The 22,893-nt window shown below is 38.6% G+C and overlaps 1 protein-coding gene across 1 annotated transcript in view; it reads right to left on the bottom strand.

The window, feature by feature from the left end:
• Positions 1-3,055: 3,055 nt before the first annotated feature.
• ap1m3 (adaptor related protein complex 1 subunit mu 3) overlaps positions 3,056-22,893 on the bottom strand; it is a 32,542-nt gene continuing 12,704 nt past the window's right edge. The window contains exons 5-12 of the mRNA XM_046050499.1: positions 18,404-18,551; positions 15,458-15,584; positions 11,725-11,867; positions 10,072-10,143; positions 9,625-9,783; positions 7,631-7,756; positions 6,879-6,954; positions 3,056-4,534 (exon numbers count right to left, since the gene is read on the bottom strand). Coding sequence (XP_045906455.1) covers positions 4,512-4,534; positions 6,879-6,954; positions 7,631-7,756; positions 9,625-9,783; positions 10,072-10,143; positions 11,725-11,867; positions 15,458-15,584; positions 18,404-18,551 — 874 coding nt within the window. The 3' untranslated portion in view covers positions 3,056-4,511. The remainder of the gene's footprint in view (positions 4,535-6,878; positions 6,955-7,630; positions 7,757-9,624; positions 9,784-10,071; positions 10,144-11,724; positions 11,868-15,457; positions 15,585-18,403; positions 18,552-22,893) is intronic.

Genomic DNA, 22,893 nt, shown 5'->3' with positions numbered 1-22,893 from the left:
ATGCTTGGCACTGATGGCCAAAACAGGGTATATAAATCTGCATATTATCCAAAACACCCATGCGTTAGGTGTGACACCAGTTTTGCACTGGAGGTAATGAGAGGGGAAGCCACTTACCATTGCTTCCTGGATGCCTTTTAGGCTGTTGAACAGGAGGCAAATGAAGGGGTTCCTGAGCAGACTGCATACTGAAGGATGTGCACATCCTAACTGAAACTAAATACCTGCTACAAATGCTTGGATGGGAGAAGGTTGCATTTGTCTGTGAACAACTGCACGGGGATGTTAACAGGCATGACAGGAACAGAAGGCTGCACAGAAGTGAAAGTGAAATAGGACCAAGCAGAATCACGCATTTTAATTATAATCTATACAAGTCCAAGTAGCATGAAATGGGAGGCAGAGTTTACAGTGGTGTGAAAAAGTGTTTGCCCCCTTCCTGATTTATTTTTTTGCATGTTTGTCACACTGAAATGTTTCATATCAAATAAATTGAAATATTAGACAAAGATAACACAAGTAAACCAAAAATGCAGTTTTTAAAATGGTTTTTATTATTAAAAGGAAAAAACTCCAAACCTACATGGCCCTGTGTGAAAAAGTGATTGCCCCCTAAACAAAATAACTGCTTGGGCCACAGTTAGCAGCAACAACTGCAATCAAATGTTTGCAATAACTGGTAATGAGTCTTTTATAGTGCTGTGGAGGAAGTTTGGCCCATTCACCTTTGCAGAATTATTGTAATTCAGCCACATGAGAGGGTTTGAGCCTTAACTGCTTTAAGATGCATGCCACAACATCTCATCAGATTCAGGTCAGGACTTTGACTAGGCCATTCTAAAGTCTTCATTTTGTTTTTCTTAAGCCAGTCAGAGGTGGACTTGCTGGTGTGTTTTGGATCATTGTCCTGCTGCAGAACCCAAGCTTCAGCTTGAGGTCATGAACAGATGGTCCGACACTCTCCTTCAGGAGTTTTTGGTAGACAGCAGAATTCATGGTTCCATTTACCACAGCAAGTCTTCCAGGTCCTGAAGCAGCAAAACAGCCACAGACCATCACACTACCACCACCATATTTTACTGGTGGCATGATGTTCCTTTTCTGAAATGCTGTTACTTTACGCCAGATGTAATGGGACACACACCTTCCAAAAAGTTCAACTTTTGTCTTTTTGTCTTTTGTCCCAAACGTCTTGGATCATCACGATGTTTTCTGGCAAAACTGAGACGAGCCTTTATGTTCTTTTTGCTCAGCAGTGGTTTTCGTCTTGGAACTCTGCCACGCATGTCTAGTCTCTTTCTTAACTGAGGCAGGTGAAGCCTGCAGTTCTTTGGATGTTGTTGTGGGTTTTTTGTGACCTTTTGGATGAGTCGTCGCTGCACTCTTGGGATAATTTTGGTTGGCCGGCCACTCCTGGGAAGGTTCACCACTGTTGGATAATGGCTCTCACTGTGGTTCGCTGGAGTCCCACAGCTTTAGAAATGGCTTTATAACCTTATAAATCTCAATTACTCTGTTTCTCATTTGTTCCTGAATGACTTTGGATCACAGCACAATATCTAGCTATTGATGATCTTTTGGTCTACTTCACTTTGTCAGGCCGGTCCTATTTAGGTGATTTCTTGAATGAGAACAGGTGTGTCGGTTTTTTCATTTAAGAACTGCATTTTATGGTTACTTGTGTTATCTTTGTCTAATATTTCAATTTGTTTGACTATCTGAAACATTTCAGTGGGACAAAAAAAAGAACACTTTTACACTACACTGTATGTAGGACTGAAGAGTGCCTTCTAGTTTAGGACGGGCTTTGAGACGCAATGTGGGGGCCAAGGATTCTGAATTTGTGGAATTTAAATCTGGATAAAAAAAAAACTGCTGATGACATATTAGTCTGCTACTAAAGGGAATAGAAGAGTGTCCATTATTGATGATATTAACAGTTGCATCATTATCGCAGAAAACTATGATTTGTTTCCTAGACCATAGATTGCTCCAGAGTGGAATAAAACTTGAGCCAGCACAAAACCTTGAACCAAACCAGTAACAAAATAAGTAACAGAACAACAATTTGGATGCTTCTTTAAAGCTTTGCTAAGCTCTGAGATGTTGAAAGGTGTAGCTGGTTTTTCACTTTTTTTTTCACAAGACGAGTGTGGCTGGGACACAGACCTGCAGTCTCTGCAATATCTGCAAGCTTGTACTGTATGAATGCTCATTATAATTTATGCAAAGAGTAGTCTGAAGAGTTATTCTTAGGAGTCACCTTTTCAATGCTCCATTCCTCCACTTTCAGAGAGTGGGGAAACCCAATTGCTTTTAAGTCACAGTTTTAGGGCAGAGGCTCACTGTGTGCAATAAAGACCCTCACACGACACAGGAGAGGGCCTGATGCCTTGTGAAGTGTCTGCTTTTGAGAACAAGATTGACGATGGATCAGTCAAATCTTTGACTGAATGCTTGAATGCACATTTGCCACCTTTGCCAAGAAACATCTGTGGTCCTCAAAAAAGAGTGCCGCGTCAGACATTGGCAGTTCAGATATAATAGCTAAATATGTGTGATGTCTCTGTAGATGCCAAGAAGTCAACAATAAACTTGCCATAGTCCAATTTTTAGACAGTCTGGAATTGTCTTCTTTGAGGATGACTGAAAACTCTCCACAGTCAATGACATCTGACAGATATTTCAGCTGACCACAGCAGAATTTCTTCTATCCCTTCCTCGTCATCTTTTGTTTTGAAAATGTTCAAAGCTTTGCCAGCAGCAGCGGTAATGTGGCAGCATTGGTGTAGCAGGGATCAGTCAGGAGGGAGTCATATTTAAATGGAATGACTTGTTATAAGAATGGGCTGTGATTGGTGTGTTACTGGTTAGAAATGAAGATTCAAACAGCAGGCTGTCAGCTGGGGCGTATGACTTCTGTGTCCTGCATGAACTAATGCAATGTTTAATTTCATCATATTATTCATCTATCATAATTTGATGAAAAAGTCTAGTTAGGAACTATACACATTAAATCCGTCTTACAAACAAAAAAAACAATAGTATTCCTAAACAAGATACAAAACATTGTTTATTTCCAAATATATCCCTTTGCTTCCTATCGACAAATATTAGTTGATAAATTACCGAAAACACATAATAATACACACTCCTTAACAATCCTCATTGGTGTCTGAAAAATGCCCCCACACAAGATAATGGAATGATTGTAATAGAAGGTTTTGTACTTAACAGCAGCGGTCTAATAAATCGACTCAGGACTCTGTTCTTTGCTGTCAGCAGTGCAACTGAACTGATGTGCTGCAGTGCATGCACAACAGAGGGAGTGACTTACACCACAAACTTTTGAAGACTTATAGAAGCCTGCAGAGGTCGACATAAAAAATTTAAAAAAGAGTTACGGAAAAACAATTATTTAAACATATTGTCAATAATTTCAGATTCTGCAAAGAAACCCCTTCAGGTTATTTTACTTTTGTCCAGCCCCCCCTCCTCAAACCACTCTTTTGTCCTTAATTTTTCACAGGGGACTAACCAGTACAGTATAAACAACAGATAAAAATATGACAAAAGATTCTCCACCGTGCTCATTCCTTCAGTCTCTGCCTCAAACCTGCAAGCTGATTTTGAGCACAAGGACAAGGTTACAGGCCCCATGGGAGTGCGTCGACAGTATTATCTTACACTGCCAACTCCTCTGACAATATTGTGCCTTATTAATCATTGATCTGGTCGCTGGTGTTAGTTTCAGTGCACTGGGGATTATATTCACAGTGCTAAAGGTGATGATAGATAGGAATTTTTTAAGGCAAAGAACATGTACTATAGAAGTTGTGGCAAAACATATCCCTTCGAGAGGGATAAAGATGAACAGCCAAGTTAAAATGTACTGTATATGGGTAATAAAGTGGATATTAAGGACAAAACACATGAGGAATAACAACCCTTACGGTTAAAGATGCTGACATTACCAAGATGTGGTGTAGTGGTTAAAATCCTGCATGGAGCAACATGTAAATTAAACACTAAAGAAAAAAATTCTGATGGAGTACATGGCATACTTTTGATTTAGCAATATCACCCACATCTCAGTGGACATCCAAGCACCCAAAAATAATGTATTTTTTTTCCCCAAATTCTGTTTTAAGTTAACCTTGAGGATTATCACATTAAAAGTGAGGAAATGAGAGCTTGCCAGAACGAGACAGTGTCACAATGTCATCCGTTCATTATACACATATTAAAACATTTTACTGGAGTCCTGAGGAACCCTTAAAAAACCACAGGTCAGAGGTGACGCAACAGCCTTTCCTGTCTGAGTTGAGAATGTCTTAGAGGAAAGGATGATGTCTTGTTTCCGTTCAGAGTGAGGAAAAATGTCCTGGGTCCTCCTGCACTTGTCCTCTGCTGTCCATTGCAGATAGGGAGCCGGAGAAACACAGAGAGGAGAGGAGAAAGGAAGACAGACAGAGAGAAAATATCCATTCGTCTAGCAGCATCTGTGCCCTTTAGTTTGTCCGGAGCTGGTAATCTGCCAAGAAATGTAACAGCAGAACATTAACACAGCTTTCTTCCCCTCATCACCCCTGCACATCACATCACTGCCAATATACAGCCTATTAAATCGCTAAACAAGATTTGCACAAATACTAGCCGTAGAGGCATTCTACTAAATCATAATACCAATATTTAACGCATTCCAAAAGAAAATTATTCTAAGAATCACATTTATTCAAATTAATATTAGCAATATCTAAATCTTCACTTGGCAAAATCTGATTTACTGAGTCATGCTGTTGTATGTGTGTATCCAGGTCTAATAAAAAGATAACACTATATGGCCAAAAGTATGTGGTCAACCTGTGCACATATTTTTGTGGGTTGATGAAAGCACCTGCAGTGGTGATACATTTTCATGGGAGCTGTAGTTTGTTTGATGTGCTCACAACTTCACTGTGCTTTAACAAGGTTTAAATCACGAAGGAAACACTGTAATAGCAAGTGCTGCAATTAATGCCGAAGGAACACTGTAAATTTTTTAGAAAGACCCAAGAAAGAAATGCTTTTCCAAGCTTGCGTGCTCATGTCCACATACTTTTGGCCATGTATTGTACTGAACATTACTGTCTGAAAATGCATTGCTTCAAATTTGGAATGTATCCCCAATCCAAAAATCGCATGTTATATAGATAACATTTTATACACCTTGATGCTTGAAAACTCCTCATCACCTCAAAGTTCCAGCTGCAGTCATGTTCATGACGTTGTCACTTTCTGCTGTACTGTACAGCAGCTAAATGCCTGTTCATCACTCATTAATAAGTCAGCACAGTTAGTCTACAGTATCAGGGTATTGTTTAATCAGTGTGAGAGTGTCTGCATCTAGTGCTGAGTGAAATGTGATCATCCCCATTGTCTCTGCCCCTCCCTCTCCATGTTGCTGATGATAACAATAAGAGGAAGGTGATAGCCTTCTCTCCAGTCCCCCTAACCCTATCATTCTTTCTCTCACTGTTACTCAACTCCCCCTCCCACGTTGCTTCCTTACAGCAACGCAATAGTAACCTTGGCATTTGCTGAGTGCCACCCTGGGAACCTCCTGGCACTCTGTGGCATCATTCAACCTCCACAGCGCCTGACTCGTACCTGACACATCCAAGTAAAGTATATGATGGATGTCATGGAGTCAGGTTCATTCCTGGGGCGTATGGTAGGTATGAAACTTAAGGGTTTCTGGCAGTAGTCCAGTGGAGGTACTGGGCTTTCATCTCCATATCATTTCCATTTGCCCCCCATAGAAACTAGTGAGTTAGTGAGAAGGATTTTGCTGCAGTCTCATCAATATACTGTAGCTTTAATGTGGCAATATGTAATGATGTATGATCTGTCCAAAAATCAAGCATGTGGTTAATGTAGAGATGTAGCTTCAACATTATTTAAGGTGAAATATTAAGTTAGTGGGATGATAAAAGTTCAACATCACAAACACTGAAACATCTCTTGGTGCTTGTCTCCCTTGGTGTCACCTCTGAGATGTGATGCAGACAGGTTCATTCCTAGGGCAGCAACTGAATCTACAGATTCAGGGTGCCAGCTTTGCTAAACAAATTTGACTGCATTCTCTTGACTTTACAGTAGACCTGTTCAAATTTGGACAAATGAGACATGAAGAATTTTTCACCACAAGCTAGCAGGCTTGTAAAGTTTATATCCTTGGCATTCTGTGTGGTGTCATTCAAAGCCCCTGAGGCCCTGACTCATGGTGATAGAGCCAGGGAATGGATATGATAGATGTTATACATCTGGGTTCACTCCCAGTCCACACACTGAATAGTGTTGCAAAAACAGGGATCCTGACACTGCTCTCGCAACAAAAGCATCCTATTTAACCTTGTGGTAACCTCTGATTTGCTAATAGGTTTGGACTTTGGACAGAAAAAAGCAAGTCCTACACACTATGGTCATTTAACATTCATCTCAATAAATTATATATGTTATTGTATTTCTAATTTCTCTGGAAAAGTGCTTTGGTCAACATTTGTTTCTCTGGGGGAGATGCCAATGTCAAGCAAATCGGATCAAATCACACTCCTGATGTTAAACTTAACAGATAATAACTTAGGATGTTATCTTTCAGAAAATTACTTTGAAAACAGGTTTTCTGGGCATTTAAAACTACAGATGCAACTGTCACAACAGGCTGCCAACTTAGTTTTCAAGCACCACAATACTTGACCTGATGTTACCTTACATAAAAAAAAAAAAATCCTCAGTTGAGTTTCACACAGTCAGATATGCAGATTTTAAATTTGGGGGAAAAAAAGAGTAGAGGTATCACAATCGGTAGTGTGTGTTGTGTGCAGGTTTGTTCTCACCTCCACTTTGTGTGATGTAGCGCACCCATGGTAATGCCTGGTAACCGCTCTTCTCTATGATCTTAAGGTAACGCACCTAGGGATCACAGATAGGTTAAAGATAGTTATTTCACTCAGTCACACACACCAGCATCTACTGTATATAGTCTGTATGCTTCATGGCAGCCCACTTATAGCAGTTAGTCTCTGTCCATTGAAAACCATTTATCTCCAAATTTTTAAGAGAAATTGAAGGACTGATTTTTCTTTATGGGATGAGGAAATTATTCCACTTTTACAGCTAAATTAACTATTAAAACCCATTTGGTTATCTGAAATAAAGCATTTTACAAAACTGAAAAGTGTGCATTTTTTTAAGCTCATGAAATAAAATATAAAGTAAAATAAGTGGTTTTCACAGGTTCGTGACAAAATGTAAAACAGGAAAACTGAAGCACCTTAAACTTGTTATACTCAGGTGGGGATCATATACATCTCATAAATGTGTCATTATCATTTGGCAGTTTTGTTGTACTGTAAGATTTACACTCTGCCGCAGTGGAGAGCCAGTTGTAACAAAGTGTACGAGGTGATTTGAAACTACAGGAACCTCCCGGATTGTGAGAGGACTTAGGTTTATTTAATCTAGTGTTATCCATTTGCATTCACTCTGCAGTGCACCCATGTGTGAATGTCAAGCAGTGCATTGTCAAAATTATAAATAAAAAAACAAGAAGTAGGACTGTATGGTGAGTGTGAATAAAGGGTCCAACCTGAATCCCAGACACAGTGAAATAGGGGATCTCAAAGTTAACAGTGATTGGTCTCTTTGCTTCTAGGTCTTCACTCTCCACACTGGGTAGACCAAAGTGTGCCCGCATCATGTACTCCTTACCACCCTACACATGCAAAAACAGAAAAAAAGGCCACAAAGCTCTTAAAACATTACATTCAGATTGACAGATTCACAAAGCCTTTCAGATTTGTTTCATGAGTTCTGTTCCCAGGTGTTTGACTCCAATTAATACAAGGTTGTTTTATCTGAAAACTAAAGAAAGGTTGTATTCATGGCAACGTGAGACAACTCACTTATCAAGGTGAATCAGATATCAATTTGTGGATATAGCATCTGTCAAACATGTATGGGCTATAAACACAAAAAACTGGTTAATCATTCTTCATACCAGCAATTGCGAAACACATAATCCGAGCACTGTCTGTTTAGCTGTACTTCAAATCAAATGACTATTTCTCTTTAACATTAAAAATGTATGACTAAATAAGCAACAATCAAATTATAGTCTAGTATAGTTATAGTCATTTTTAGTTTAACACTCAAAAACTAAGCTAATGTGTATCATCAGGATTATCTGGGTGTGTTCTTATTGGTTTTCATTGGTAGTAGCCCGGTAACAAAAGTAAACAACCTACTAGCTGTTATCACATTTCTTCCCGTCATGTTGTATGTGACATCATGTTTTTCCAGCTGAGCCCTGCCCCTTCTTTTTGGAAATAACTCAAACAGCTCTAACTCTGTTTCTCAGATAACTGTGTGTCCATGTAGAACCCAGTCTATCTGATTGGGAAAATAAGTTTTCCGAACATTTAATAAACTAAAAAATCTAAATAACTGACACTAACTACAGTATTTTTCCCATTCCATTATATAGTTGCTGTGTTGCCTACAGCTGATAAGAAAACAATTACTTTGTTGCATAACATACCCATACCCAGTAAATGAGAAATCTGTAAAAGATGTACAGATTGGTGCTTTTAAAATAGCTGATGGCAAATGTACTCATTTTTAAAAGCTGTATATACTGCCCCTTTGCAGGAGGGTAATGGGTTTATGGATCAGGGTTGTAAATAACTGGAAGGAGCTGAAGCCTGGTGGACTGCGGATGAGTATGTTTATCAGTCTCTTATCATAACAAGCCACACTTCATCTTTGTTTCCTCGAACCACTCCATCAAACATTACAAGTTAAGTATGGTTTCCTGTGAGAAAATGCAGTTTTATAGTGTCTAAAGGTTGACAGTGACAGAGAAAAATGGACTGCAGTCATAAACGAAGTGGATAACAATACGTCACCAGTAATGGCAATTCTTAACCCTCCTTGACAAGCTGAAGGTGTAATGAATTACTGAGGGGATATCAGAACTTGGCGGATAAAAGGAACCTCAACTGAATTAATGCTCTGCTCGGTTTTTTTTAAAAATTCCCTTTTGAAGAATTTATAGTTTGGTGACATCAGAGACTGGCATCAAAATTGCGAAAGGAAAAGCAGAGAATGGAGAGACAAGATCATTTTTTTGTGTGTGGGGAGGCTGATCATAATGTGATAAATGGCTGCTTCATTTTTCAACATTAGGACTGGCTCAAGCTCATGACAATATGAGGTGATCATCAGTGGTAGAAGAAATACTCACATCTTTTACTTAAAGCTAGAGTGTTGATAATATTTTGTATTATTAATCTGCATCTGTAAAGTACCTAGAAATTACATTTATAATAAAAGTTAAAACAATACAGTACAATATTTGCCCATGAATTGTAGTGGTAGTATGAAGTAGTAAAAAATGGAAATACTCAAGTAAGTACCCCAAAATAGTTCTGTACTATGAGTTACACCACTGTGTATCATACTGATACTGACTTTGAAACCTGATAGGGTTGAAACAACATAGTACTGTTCGGTAGCGTCAGCATGTGCTTAAAGTACTTTTCAGATATAAACTGTGATATTTTGTTGATTTGCCACACTAACAGGGAAAGACTTGATGTTCCACTGCACCACGCTCTTCTCCGGCACCCACTTGGTGCTTCCTGTGCTGGTCTTGAACTTGGGTGAGTCAGCATCACTGGGCACTGGCACCAGAATGGACACATTGTTGGCGGTGGAACGGCTCTTAAACTGACTCCGAGCCTGTGGAAGGTGACAGAAGACTGAGTTCAAATGTCATCTGAGACCTTTGCAACAAAATAGCATGCACATCCCAATTCAAATAAAGGTCTTTATGATTATGCACACTGCAGCTAGTTATTTTTAGTCTGTATGGTCACTACTGCCTCAAACAGATGGTAAGCGGTAATCCACCTGAGAAGTATGTGTCATAAATACTTAATAGGTTTCAGTGAAGGGACTAGATGAGTGGATAAGGACATGGTACTCTGTGTATGTGTGTGTTTAGGTTTGTGTGTCACTCATCATTACCTTCACCTTGATCTCCACACGGCTGTGAGAGAACTTCTCAATCACGCTCTCAATCCATATGAGAGGCTTCACCTGTCAGAGAGTGCGAGTGGACAAGGTCAGAGGGGCGAGCACAGAGCTGAACTGCATTACCAGAGTGACACAGTGGACAGGGGGGGACGACACTGCGTTTGTACAAGGGAGACGATAACTGTTAAGAATGCTGGCAGTAGATTTTAGGCACAGCAGCCTCCCTTGTGTAAACTTAAGGTCACTGGACAGCATGTATATGAGCAACTCAGGATGAGTAGCATGTGACGTAGCAGAAAGTGCCAGGGGAAGGTTAACTCAACAACTAAACATATTAGTTGTCACTGGTACTAGGCAGTAACATATATTTGCAGTCGTATTTGGTTGACATTTTCATTTCCTTGTTGAATCTCACATGTGAATACTTCACTACAAGCAAATAGTTGGTTTCTTAGTTCATAATGTGCATGTATTCTCTCTTGTGACTTATTATATATAATAAGTAAGTAAATCTGAGGTTGGGTTGACACCCTGTGTACACAGTTTTACAGGTCTTCCAGTGTAACTAATTGATTGTATTTGTGTGTTATATATACAAAGCTTTATATATACAGAGCTTTATATATACACAGAGCTTTCCTCTGTTATTCTAGAAACCACACACACCAAGTGCAAACCTGTACAGCACTCTAGTCAAAGTACAAGAAACCTTTGAAGCGTACTCTAACTGATTCACCACAGTGAATACAAACTCCACAACCAGTGATATTTATAAAGAGATCTCAAAAATTACCACAATAACCTTTACTGGTACCACCACCTCTCATCATTCCCATTGACACTATAATCAACTCTACAGTTACTACTACTATCTAATAACTCCTACTGATAATACTTGAACTATTACAGCTACTTACACTGTCACTATCATTACTAAACTTACTACAATGTATCAACACAGCACAAACACCCTCAGTTACTACACAACTGCAAGAGTCCTACTGATATGAGGTTTTCTGGAGGCAGATAGTGATTGATGTTAGAGAGTTTTAAAAATAGTGGATGCCGATATACTGGCAGCCAGTTGTTATTTACACACCACACACAATTTAAAAGTAGAGTAAGTAGAGTAAGAGTTGTGGCAACGGTATCTACTGAGGCAAAACGCTATAAATAATGATGTTAACAGTAAATATAAGACTACAATACATTTTGAACCGTAAACTTCACTGGAAGTTAAATTATTATAAATAAAAGATTTTGTTGTATTGTGTATTTTTATGTACTGTGTTTTCAGTAAACATACTGCAAGTTATATATCCATATTTGCCAACATACGTCAACACCAATATATTTGTGATAAACCAATATTGGCCAATATATACCAAATGATCGGTTAGGATCAGTCTCACAATTACTGTTGTTGAATGTGTGTACACTGTGAACAGGCACATAAAAGCCTTATTAATAATAATAAGTTTTGTGAAAGGAAGATAATAAAAAGAAGGAGCATTCTAGGTTGTGATCTGTGTACACGCCTTAATATGAGAGAAATAAGAAGCGTGTTTTTGGTGTTTTGGTATCTAGGGGGTTTGAGTGTGTATGTGTGTTAAAGAAAAGCATCTGTTGATGTGTCCCACTCACTGTAGTGTTGAGGCGGTAGGACATGAGCTCGCTCTCGCCGTCGGGGGGGATGAAAGAGATGGTGCGGTCGTTCTCGAAGCGTGACAGACGGACACACTGATGAAACTTCACATCCTCCAGCTCCACTGTCTTACTCTTCTCTCCTGAGACACACAAACACACACACACACACACAAATAATACACACACAGAAATACACAAAAAAGATTGAGCCTTCCACGCAGCCTTGGGGAAATCAAGGTCAAGGTAACGATGACTGACAAACATTCACTCAGTCTCTCTCTCCCTCTCTCTCACTCACACAGTGCACGCAGTGTGCTACCAAATGCACCTGCCCTCTTCTTGTCCCCCACTGAAGTTATTTAGCTGCCACAAACATGTATACACACACACACACACACACACACACTGCGTGCTTTCAAAACCTGCTGCCATCATCTATTACCCCACTGAAGCCCATTCAGCTGCCTCACAAATTCAACCACACGTGCACGCACGCACACACACACTAAAGTAAACAAATAAATACCATCAGTCAGTATTTTTTCTCACTATATCATTACTAATATGGCTGCTAAAATACACAACCATTTATGTCAGTTGAGATGTTTCAAACCTACCAGTCACAAATAGCCTCAGGAGGAGATTTTAATCATTAGTCAACAGACAGAAAATTGTGAAAATCATAATTTCCCAGTGCTTATGGTTGAAACGATTTGGTTTAAGATATTAAATGCATTGTTAAAACTAAACTGAAAAACAAATAATCACATTTGTAGTGAATATTTGGTATTTTTGCTTTATAAATTGATGATTACTTGATCACTAAATTTTTTTGTTGATTCATATTCTGTTGATCGACAAATGACATAGCACTAGAGTACAGTTACCAGTATAGGTAGTGACCAATTAAGCACTACCCTACCCTTTATCTAGCCTATATTTCTAAAGCTCTACTTGAGAACTACAAAATCGGCAGATTGTGTCGGCTAGATAATTTGCAGCACTGTTGCAATAGTCAGTTAAAAGCGCAACCTCCTCAATGGTGACATCTAAAGTCTGCTGGAGAACGGACGATGTTCTCCTCCTCTGTGGTTAATAGAGGGTGCTGAGTGGTGGAAAACTGCTGTAATGACCGTGTGCCTTCATATAAATCCCCCATTCAACAGTTATCTAAAGCTTGCCTCACCTGCTCTGAATGCAACCCTGGACCAGCACTAAGGCCTGTCGGAGAGAATGTGTGTGTGTGTACTTGTGTGTGCAGCTTCCTTGTTCATTGTTCTCTCGAGTGTGTGTATGTGCATAGGTTTATGCATGTTTGCTTGCTTGTTTCTCTATTGATTTTGCTTCTGTGTTTGTGTGCCTTTGTGTGTATGTGACATTTCCTCATGACTGAGTGGGGACTGGATGAGGTCAGGTCTAAGGAGAGCACAACACTCCTGTACAAGCAAATCAGGGAACCCCTTTAAAACAGCTTCTGTCTCTGTTGTCTCTCTATTTCTGTTTATTTATGTCAGTAACACACACACACACACACACACACACACACACACACACACACACACAGGAGACAAGAAAGAAAGGTCATACGGGAAGAGGAGACAGGTTTGTGTGAGTTTGTGTGTGTACATGTCAGGTGAGGTTTGAAAATGCAGCAGTGTCCCCCGTGGTTCACCTTTAAAGCTGCTCTCACTTGTTTCTGTGTTTTTAATACACAGCAGCAGACAGAAGGAACCTAATCTGTTTTCTGTCTGCTGTTGCACGGTAAAAAAAGAGAGATAGGGAACACAGAGAGCTGTTTTATAATGGTAGATTTGGTAGATATTTCTGTACAAAGCATCTGTGATATAGTTGATGTGGGTGGCCGAAGAGACAATTTACATAGACCTAGCATTTAAAGAGATTGAAGGCACATGATACATAGCTTTCAAAGCTGAAACGATTAGTGGATTAACTTCGATAGAAAATTAACCCGCAACTCTTTTGATCGTCCGTTAATTGTTTAAGTCATCTTTCAAGCAAAAACGCCTCATATTTCTTGAAATCCACCTTCTGAAATGTGAAGACATGATATCATAGTATTACCAAAAATATCTGCAGTTAGACAGCAATTTGAAAATGAGATTATATCCTGGTTAAATTAACGTTAAATAAAAAATGTAAAAATAAATAATTTGAGTTAGAATTTATCAGGGAAGCTAATTGATAATGAAAAGCTTATACTGTCTATGTACAGGCTGAGAGCCATTTAAAAACCAAATAGTCCCAAAACAAAAAGCTCACATCCACAAGAAAAAAACCCAACACCTCTGATTTGTAATAAAAATGACCAGATATTTTTGATTACAGCTTGTCTTGACTGAATAGTGTCTAAAAATTGCATGACATTTCTCTCAGTTTGCTGGACAGACCATTCTGCAATTCTTCCAGCAGAGGGCAGTGTTAAATGATTTATACTTTTCACATTTCAGCTGCATACAGCTGTGATCAAATACAGATTACAGATCAAGGAAACATGATAAACACCAAATGACTGTGAAATGATATGTAAAAAACTGTAACCGCCGAGAGGGAATTTAATATTTGTTTAGCATTCAGTGTGAGTGTGTTGCTGTATCTGTCAGTGTGTTTGTTTGATCATTATTTCTGATAATTTTTTTCTGAGGATATGTTATTTCCCAGACTGCAACACACAGCAGGGGGATTGTGGGCTGCATATACAGGATATCCACAGACTCTCACCTTTCATCTGTAGGGCTGTAGCCTGGGGTGAGGATTAACTCAAAGGCAAAGAGGCTAGACAGTGATGGAGCCTTTCCTCTTCAATAAAGAGTGGTGGGGGGGGGGGATGTTGGAAAAAGAGAAGAAGGAAAAGAGGGAGAAGGAGCAGAGGGTGCAGGAACAGACAAGGGGAGATGTAGAAGTGTAAAACATTAATGGAAAACTGGGAAAGTAGGAGGAGTGTAAAAGACGAGGAAGGATGAAAGCTAAGCTGAGTGTGGGATTTGTAGAAGTAAGGGGTTTAGACAGAATGAGGAGGTGAAGGTGGAAATCTGAGATTGAGTTTAAGGACTGGAAAGTGAATAAGCAAATGCTCAACAATCAACCAGTAGCATATTTACAAATATTTTTGGCATTTTTCTAGCAAATATATGTTTAGGGTGACCTCATATTCCTCTCACATGTCACTTATGAATATGTCTGACAGCGAAGTGTGAAATAAAGTGCACCAATCCAGCAGTTACTGGGAAGTATATGGAAAGATCGCAGCTCAGCCAAAAATAGAAATTAAATTTTTTTTCCCTGCCACTAAAATATTACAAATGCAAACTCGACCAAAAGTACTGTATATAAAGAGCGATAGTCTAAACATCTAAGCATTCCAGGATCTCTTTGTGTACAAACAAATTACTGTAGCAATATCAACCTTTGACTAATCAACAGCTCAGCAACACATCCACTTTTAAAACAATACAAATGAACAGACTTGGAACATCACAGGTGATATAAATGAACCGCTCATCTGACAGAACTGTGGGGGTCTGACAAAAAAAGTTTGTAACTACTGACTTAAATAAAGGTCAGCATGCACCAACAACATTTTAAAATACTATCAACATGAGAGTTTGTCAAAACATATGAAAGTATTTTGAGATGACGCATGTGAGTCGAGTCAACTTCACCATCTATGTGACTGTATTGCTTCCTCAGAATGACTCACACTGTTACTTACTGCCTGTGATTTCAAATAGCACTTTGTCATTGAGGCCCAATCTGAGTTCAGGCATCCCAGACAGGACCACTTTGAGCTTGATGGTGCCCACTATTTCACTCCGCAGGACGCTGCCGTTTGCACTCACCTATAGACAGAGGAGCAAAACATAACATAAAACAAGAGAAGTATTTGTTTATGATATAAGCTTCACAGTCAAAACTGCCTCAAACCTTATGAACTTTAATGTTGGCAAATACAAATGTAGTGTATGCAGATCAGTAGTAAGACTCCTGATTATACACTAGGAGAACAGACTGATAACCAGATCCGCCATTCAGCAGTTAGAAACAGACTGAGGAATAAGACTGCAAAGCTCTCAGAATGCAGCGTGAGAAGTGTAAGTAATGTGTGTAATGTGAAAGAAGATGAAGAACATTTTTAGTCCCTGTTCACAGAAAAGGAAGGAAGTGACAACTACAGCTCACTAGCAGTGGTTGAATACCTATAACTATCAGTTTCCTTTTGGCTCATAAAACCTGCAACTCTATGTTGAGTTGTCCTTGAGGTGTTGCTTCAAGGACATGACATTTCAGAGGAAAGTCATTTCTCTTTCTTGTCAGTTTATAAAGGCACAACACGTTCATGTGTACAAAGCTGTTCTGCTTCTTTAGCTGCAGGAAATCTGAGCCATAGCCTGTATTCCTCAGTTAAAAATATAACATTCTTCTCTAAATGAGTTTATTATGTAATAATAACATTACATTATCACACTGATCAGTCATTATTACATTCTATGTAGTATATCTGACAATATAAGGTCAGGGGGAGACAAATATAACAACTATAAAGAATTAGAAGAATATAATAACTTGTTTTGAGTGAATATTATCATTAGTTAAAAATTCCTCTAAGAAAATCTGTATTTAATTACTTAATTTACTTTTCCACCAAATTATCACATGAATAGGATACATTCCATTTTCAAACCATGTCACAACAATTTACCGCCGTAACATTATTATAAGTAGGTAGAGATTATGTCAAAAGTTGAAAATGTTGTATAGTCACATCACTTGTTCTGGCGCTTGTTGTGTCCTCATGCATTTTGTCTGCTTAAGTAACTGACTAACGTTTGAAATATAAAACTGTATAAGTCACTCATTACTGCACACAATGAAGAAACATAAATACCACAAAATATCAAATTGAAAAAGAATACAGGATTGTTAAAATTAGAGACTGTTTCCTTAACTATTCAATTCAAGGAAAGAGGAAACTGTTTGGAGGAGTCAAAACATGCCAGGGTTTTGACAGACAATTTTAGCACTGACTTAGCCTCAAGGAGCATCTATTTTAAACCTGCACTGAACTTTTGTCTCCCCTTCTGACATTGAGAGTACTTACACAATGCTGTGGACACGTGCTTAGAACGTATAGACTTTGCCATACTGCTGTCGCTGCGGTTGCTCTGCCCTTCTGGCAAATCAATCATTGCTGGTTGGTATGAACTACATCACTACCAGTTAAATACATATGACTGGATGAGTGATGTATTTAAGAGTGCCTGATTACGGTTTTCTGTGTATGTGCATTTACAGTTTTGTTGTGCTTCAAATTTATAATGAAATAATCATCATATCATAGAATGAATGCCTGTTGCAGCTATGGATCTGTGGTATGCAGGTTGAAAGTAACACATTATAGACACTGATGAAATCTGTAGGCTTATGTTGTTAAGTTTGCTCAGAACTCATCCTAGGGCTGGGTGATTGATCACATTTTATTTTCCAATTCAATTTTGGCTTCCAACGATAATGAAAACAAGATTATTGAAATAAAACAAATACTGTGCCGTATTCCGTTTTCATCATGTCTTATAAAAAATCCAGTCCACTCTTTTCCTTTACAGCGGTGTGACTTTTCTTACTCACACTTTTCTTGGTTTAGGTAACTGCATCTCTCGACAGAACACCTTGGTTGAATTTCAGTTTTATGTAACATAATGGGGAAAAACTGCGTTGCTGTCATCCTCTTGCGCTTAAAGTTAATAATGTTGGATTACTATTTCTTCTTTCATGAGATATTTTGGGGGATTTTTGGGGTAGCCTGATGCATTTATACCAATAAAAAAGTTCAATAAATGTATGATGTTTCCTAAGCTGATGAGTTATTGTTTTAAATAATCGTGATTGTGATCATGATTTTTGCCACAATCAAGAAGCTCTAACTCATCCCTAAACAAACAACCAATTATCAGCTTTTATAAGGGCTGTTATCTAAGGGGAACTGGGCAATGATTTCTTATATGTGTAATACTTGTTATTGAAAATGGAAACTTTGCATCATGCACTACACTTTATATCAGTATCCCCAGAGCTAGACAGATCAATTGGGCAAGTTGATAAGTAACAAGAAGTATTGAAATGACAAAGATGTGTATGAGATGGTTAAAAACACTATTGCTGTTGATGTCTCAGTTTGTCCACCTCAGAGTACTGATTTTATCTTTCAACCGAGAAATGGCTTTCTTAGAACATATCTTGATTATAATTCTTTATTTTTTTTAAAAATCGAAGGGATTCAAAAACATTTGTGTATTTATGATTATTTTAAAAATTGTAAATGCGTCAGTGGAAATATCATTTTCATTTTTGGAACTCTCAAATATCAGTATCCGCCTCAATTATCCAGTATCAGTCAGGCTCTGTATCAGACTAAGACATCCTGCCAGTCTTTCCATCCTGGTCAGTGGACAAAAGATAGCGGTATGAATAAAAGAGAAATAAACCATGCTGCAGCAGTAAGGTGCACCTATTAAGCCTGCAACATGCTGCTGTGTGGAAACTCTACTTCACTGAACTACACAATTACATCTGATTATAAATGTCTAATTTTTTGGTGAATTTTCACTTTATGATTTTATTTTGTAAGATATGATGTTGACAAAGCAAATACTGTCCTCACCAATAGATTTACTGATTCAATGACGTCCATGAAAACTTCATTCTTCCTGTACTTGATGCCCTCTGACCGCCAAGACACAGCGTTGGTGACAGTGGCGGGAGGTCGAGGAGCTCCAGCCTCTAATTTATGACCCTGCTGGGTGATGTACCTGAAAGAGACAAAGGCAGAAAGAAGTTGTGACACTACTGTTTTCAAATTCAGTCTGTAATCCTGCTGAGTGGAACAATTTGAATAACCAATTAAGTACGTTCATCAGCAGAGTTTTAAAAATAATTGTCATAGCCCAGGAAAAATGGCCAAGTGAAAGTTGGGCGACTTTGACAAGAGCCAAATTGTGATGGCCACACAACTGGGTCATCTCAAAAACTGCAACTCTTGAGGAGTGTTCTGAGTCTGCAGTGGTCAGTACCAATCAAGAAACAAAAGTGGTCCAAGGAAGGAAAGGCAGTTAACTAGCGACAGGGTCATGATGCATGTGGGGGTAGAAGGCTGGCGTGGTCCAACAGAGAAGGTAAAATTGCTGAAAAAGCTGATGCTGGTTCTGACAGAAAGGTGTCAGAAGACACAGTGAATTGCAGTTTGTTGCGTATGGGGCTGCGTAGCTGCAGACAGTCGGGGTGTCCATGTTGACCCCTGCAAAAATGGTACAGGAATGGTTTGAGGAACACAATAACGAGTTCAAGGTTTTGACTTGGCCTCCAAATTACCCAGATCTCAATCCAATCAAACATCGGTGGGATGTGCTGGACAAAGAAGTCCGATCCTTGGAGGCCCTACCTCGCAACTTACAAGACTTAAAGGATCTGCTGCTAACGTCTTAGAGCCACAGCACACCTTCAAAGGTCTAGTGGAGTCCATGCCTCGTCGGGTCAGGGCTGTTTTAGCGGCAAAAGGGTGACGTACACAATATTAGGCTGGTCGTCATGATGTTATGGCTGATCAGTGTAAGTCTCATCAACAACATAAGATTCTTGATTTGAATAAAGAAATAGAAAATGGTAACAAACAACATGTGTTTTCAACATAAACCCTATCTCTCGAGGAAGTTTTGTTTTTGTATTAATCACACCTCATAACTTAAAATAAATTAGCTATTCCAATGTGAATAAATTAAAGAAGCTTGGTATTCATGTTGTATGAAGTTTATTCATGGATGTAATTGGAAAATTGAGATTTACATAAACCCATTGTGACTGCAGCCACAGATAACGTGACTTACATGTACTTGTTTGCATGATACAAAAAATGTCTTAAAGAGTCCTGAGCAACCGGGAGATGCCAGAACAGCTTTCATAGGTTAGGCTTGTTCAAGGATTTTAACATTTAATAGGAGACTTTTCTTTTAGAAATTTCATCAATATATTTTTGTTGTTTGTGGAAAATCTGCTGTCAGTGTTTAGGTGCACTGATTAAGACAGACATGGGTTTTAATGCTCATCAAGCCATTTAGTGATCATCTAGGCCACAGATACTAGCACAGTCAATGAAGAGTCTAAAACTGATGCACACTTGCTCCAAGTGGCAGGTTTTGGCATCTTGCGATGAGCATTTATTTTTAAGAGTTGACTGAATTAATTATTTTTGGCCACTTTGGAGCACAGTGCAACAAGTTGTCAACATGACATTAAAATATTATCTTATTAATCTTAATATAATCTTATTAAGTTGATATGGTGAACATGTTAGCGAACAGTTGCATATATGTACAGTATAGGAAACACAGAACAACTTCAACATTCACTTGTTTCTAGCCACCTGGCAAATTAAAGCCCCATATCCAATCTCCTTTGAATTCTGTTTGATTTCCACTAACTCCCGGGGGAAATATTTGTCTCGTTAGCTGCCATTTGCTTCCCTATGTTCACCAGGTAGTCACCAACTTTGGTCAGCAATGGCTTTTCAGAGCTTTTTCACTAAAAGCAGCTACTTTCTGCACCTGGAAACAATACCAATAAGAGTTGTGAGAGTGAACCAAAACAGTTAAAGCTCTCCATAGAGCCTAGTGGAACTGCAGAATTCGGTCATAATTCGCTGTGTGTTCATCACTGGAAGCAATTCTTTGCACATTACATATATTCATTTGATCCATTATTAATATTAATTGGTGCAGCTTCAAAATTTTTTATTTGATTAATCAGTGTTGCCCTTTTGCACTTAATTAGGTTGATCAACATACTCTACTTGATCCATTTTTGTTATCAGCAAGAATCTGTTGATCCATGATCCATCCATCGATCCCCTTATTCACTGCACAGTACAGCAGGTTTTCTTTCAGTGTGCAAGCGTTTGTTTTAACAGTCCTCAGAGTGTGTCCTGGGAGACATATTGACTTGTCATGAGAATAGGAAGCTGTTCTCAGGTAAACAACATGTGACCAGTTCTGTTTTTACCCGAACACCTGCCTGACCCCTCCACCCCCACCCCCGCCACTATTTAATTCTCATTGGCCTTGTTTCCACTACAAAGCTGTCATCTAATTTATACTATCCACTCTTTCCTGGAATATATTCCAGTTTTGGAGAATTCTTTATTGTTATGTTTTTAATAATGTACAACTTTATTTACAGTGCATGATTTTTTTTGGCCCTCACTAAAAATAGCCAAAAGTCATTACAGTATAAATGACTGTCAGATTATTTGCTCAGTAACCTCGGAAAGATTTTCAAGAAAACAAATGACACTTTTAGACACAATTGGTGCTGTTGACCTGCACTTGAACCTACTGTGGAGAAGCGGCTAATATTATTCAAAGAAGGACAGGATACTGATGTTTAGCAGAAACTTCAATAAATTGCAGGAACCAAAATGCATACTAATATGTTATGCCGCTACACAACTAAAAGAACACAGATTGACGATAATTCAAAATGTGCATACCTGAAGAAATCTTTTGTCTCCTCCATGTGTCTGTGTCTTTTCTGCTGACCTCTTCTCTCCCACTTACTCCCATTTCCCCCAGAGTCAATGACTTACTAACCCAATGTTCCACGTTTCTGCTGTCCTCAAGCTTCTCTTTTACAAAAGTAGGAAAAGGTGAAAACAACATAATTTGCATACCTTACAATATTTTTTTGGGGCAGTATGTGTTTGCAAAGTCTGCAGCTCCAGAAAATAAACCCACAGTTGAAGTCAAACACAGCTGAAACTGTTAATGCAAACAAGGTGGCATAGTTCACTAATTGTTTTGGAATGAAATCTTACCACCATTGTCATGTATGATGTCCCATGTGTGTATGTGTATATATGTGCTCTTTCCTTTCAGTGTACTAAATACAGCAACAGGAATGGTATGTGTGTCCCAAATGCGGTTGCTAATTTGAGAAATAGGCTGCATGTAGTTATGCACACTATACTAACTTCCAAATTGCACTGTGCTTCTGGTAACAAAAATTGCAAAAATCAGTTAATTACATCCATATGTGCTGTTACCACAAGGGAACAATATCAAAGGTCTAGAAACAGTGGTTGTACGTACAAATGCATAGCCCATTGAGGCACATTTATGATTTTTGGCTATTTAAATGAAATTTATTTGGCTTGACCATAATTTTGCACTTTTCATGGAAATGTAGCCATTTGGTCTTAATTCTGATCTGTAATATTATATTGTGGTATATTTGTGACATTGATTTCTTTGCTAAAATAACTGTTGATTCTGGTTTCTTCATTTTAAACCTGCAATGACTGAATGAATTTTGGCCATCTGTTTGCTGCAGGAAAAATGTTAAAAACTTTGACATATTACCTTTTAAACTGGTAGTATTCCTTTTATCAAACAGATGTTTATTTACACATCCAGCAGGTATGGATCAACAGCTGGCCACCTGGTGAATGTAAGTCCAATATTTGCTGTCTTTTAGCTCTGTTGATCTCCTCCTGTGGGAAATATCTCGCTCTTTAGCTGCTAAATGCTCCCTTGTGTTCACCAGCTAGTTAATCCCCTTTCACATAGTTTTTCACATTTCATTTGACACTGTATAAAAATATAAATTATAGAAGCTTTAAACTGAGTTAACTGTTTGAGTAGTGTCATGACTAATGAAGCCAATCAAAGCCTACTGAACAAATACAAAACACAAACACTAACTGTAGGTCTTTTTTTCAGTTCAACTGTACACCCTATCCAATGTCTACAACAAAACATGCTAAATAAAGTTTTAGATTGACTGGCAGATTGAGGCAACATTTTCTCCCTAGTATCCTGGCCTAGTTCCTCCCACCTACAGGGTCTTGAAAGCATGACGACACATGGCAAAATATGGAAGTGCTGAGAGATAAAAGGCTGCGACAAGTGGGCTTGGGGTCGAAGTTGGGTTATTTTGTTCCGTTTTGCCCTGATTCTCCTTAGAAATGCTAATGAAAGGATCTGGAAGCGGGGGTTGGCAGCAAACTGACAGATTAGCATAACAATAGCAATCATATCAAACAAACATACACACCCACACACGCATGAAGGTTCATACGAACACACACACACACACACACACACA

Source organism: Micropterus dolomieu, linkage group LG05, assembly GCF_021292245.1.
Source record: "Micropterus dolomieu isolate WLL.071019.BEF.003 ecotype Adirondacks linkage group LG05, ASM2129224v1, whole genome shotgun sequence".
Lineage (NCBI taxonomy): Eukaryota > Metazoa > Chordata > Actinopteri > Centrarchiformes > Centrarchidae > Micropterus > Micropterus dolomieu.
The sequence above is the reverse complement of the archived record's forward strand: the minus strand, read 5'-3'. Positions and strand labels throughout refer to the sequence as shown.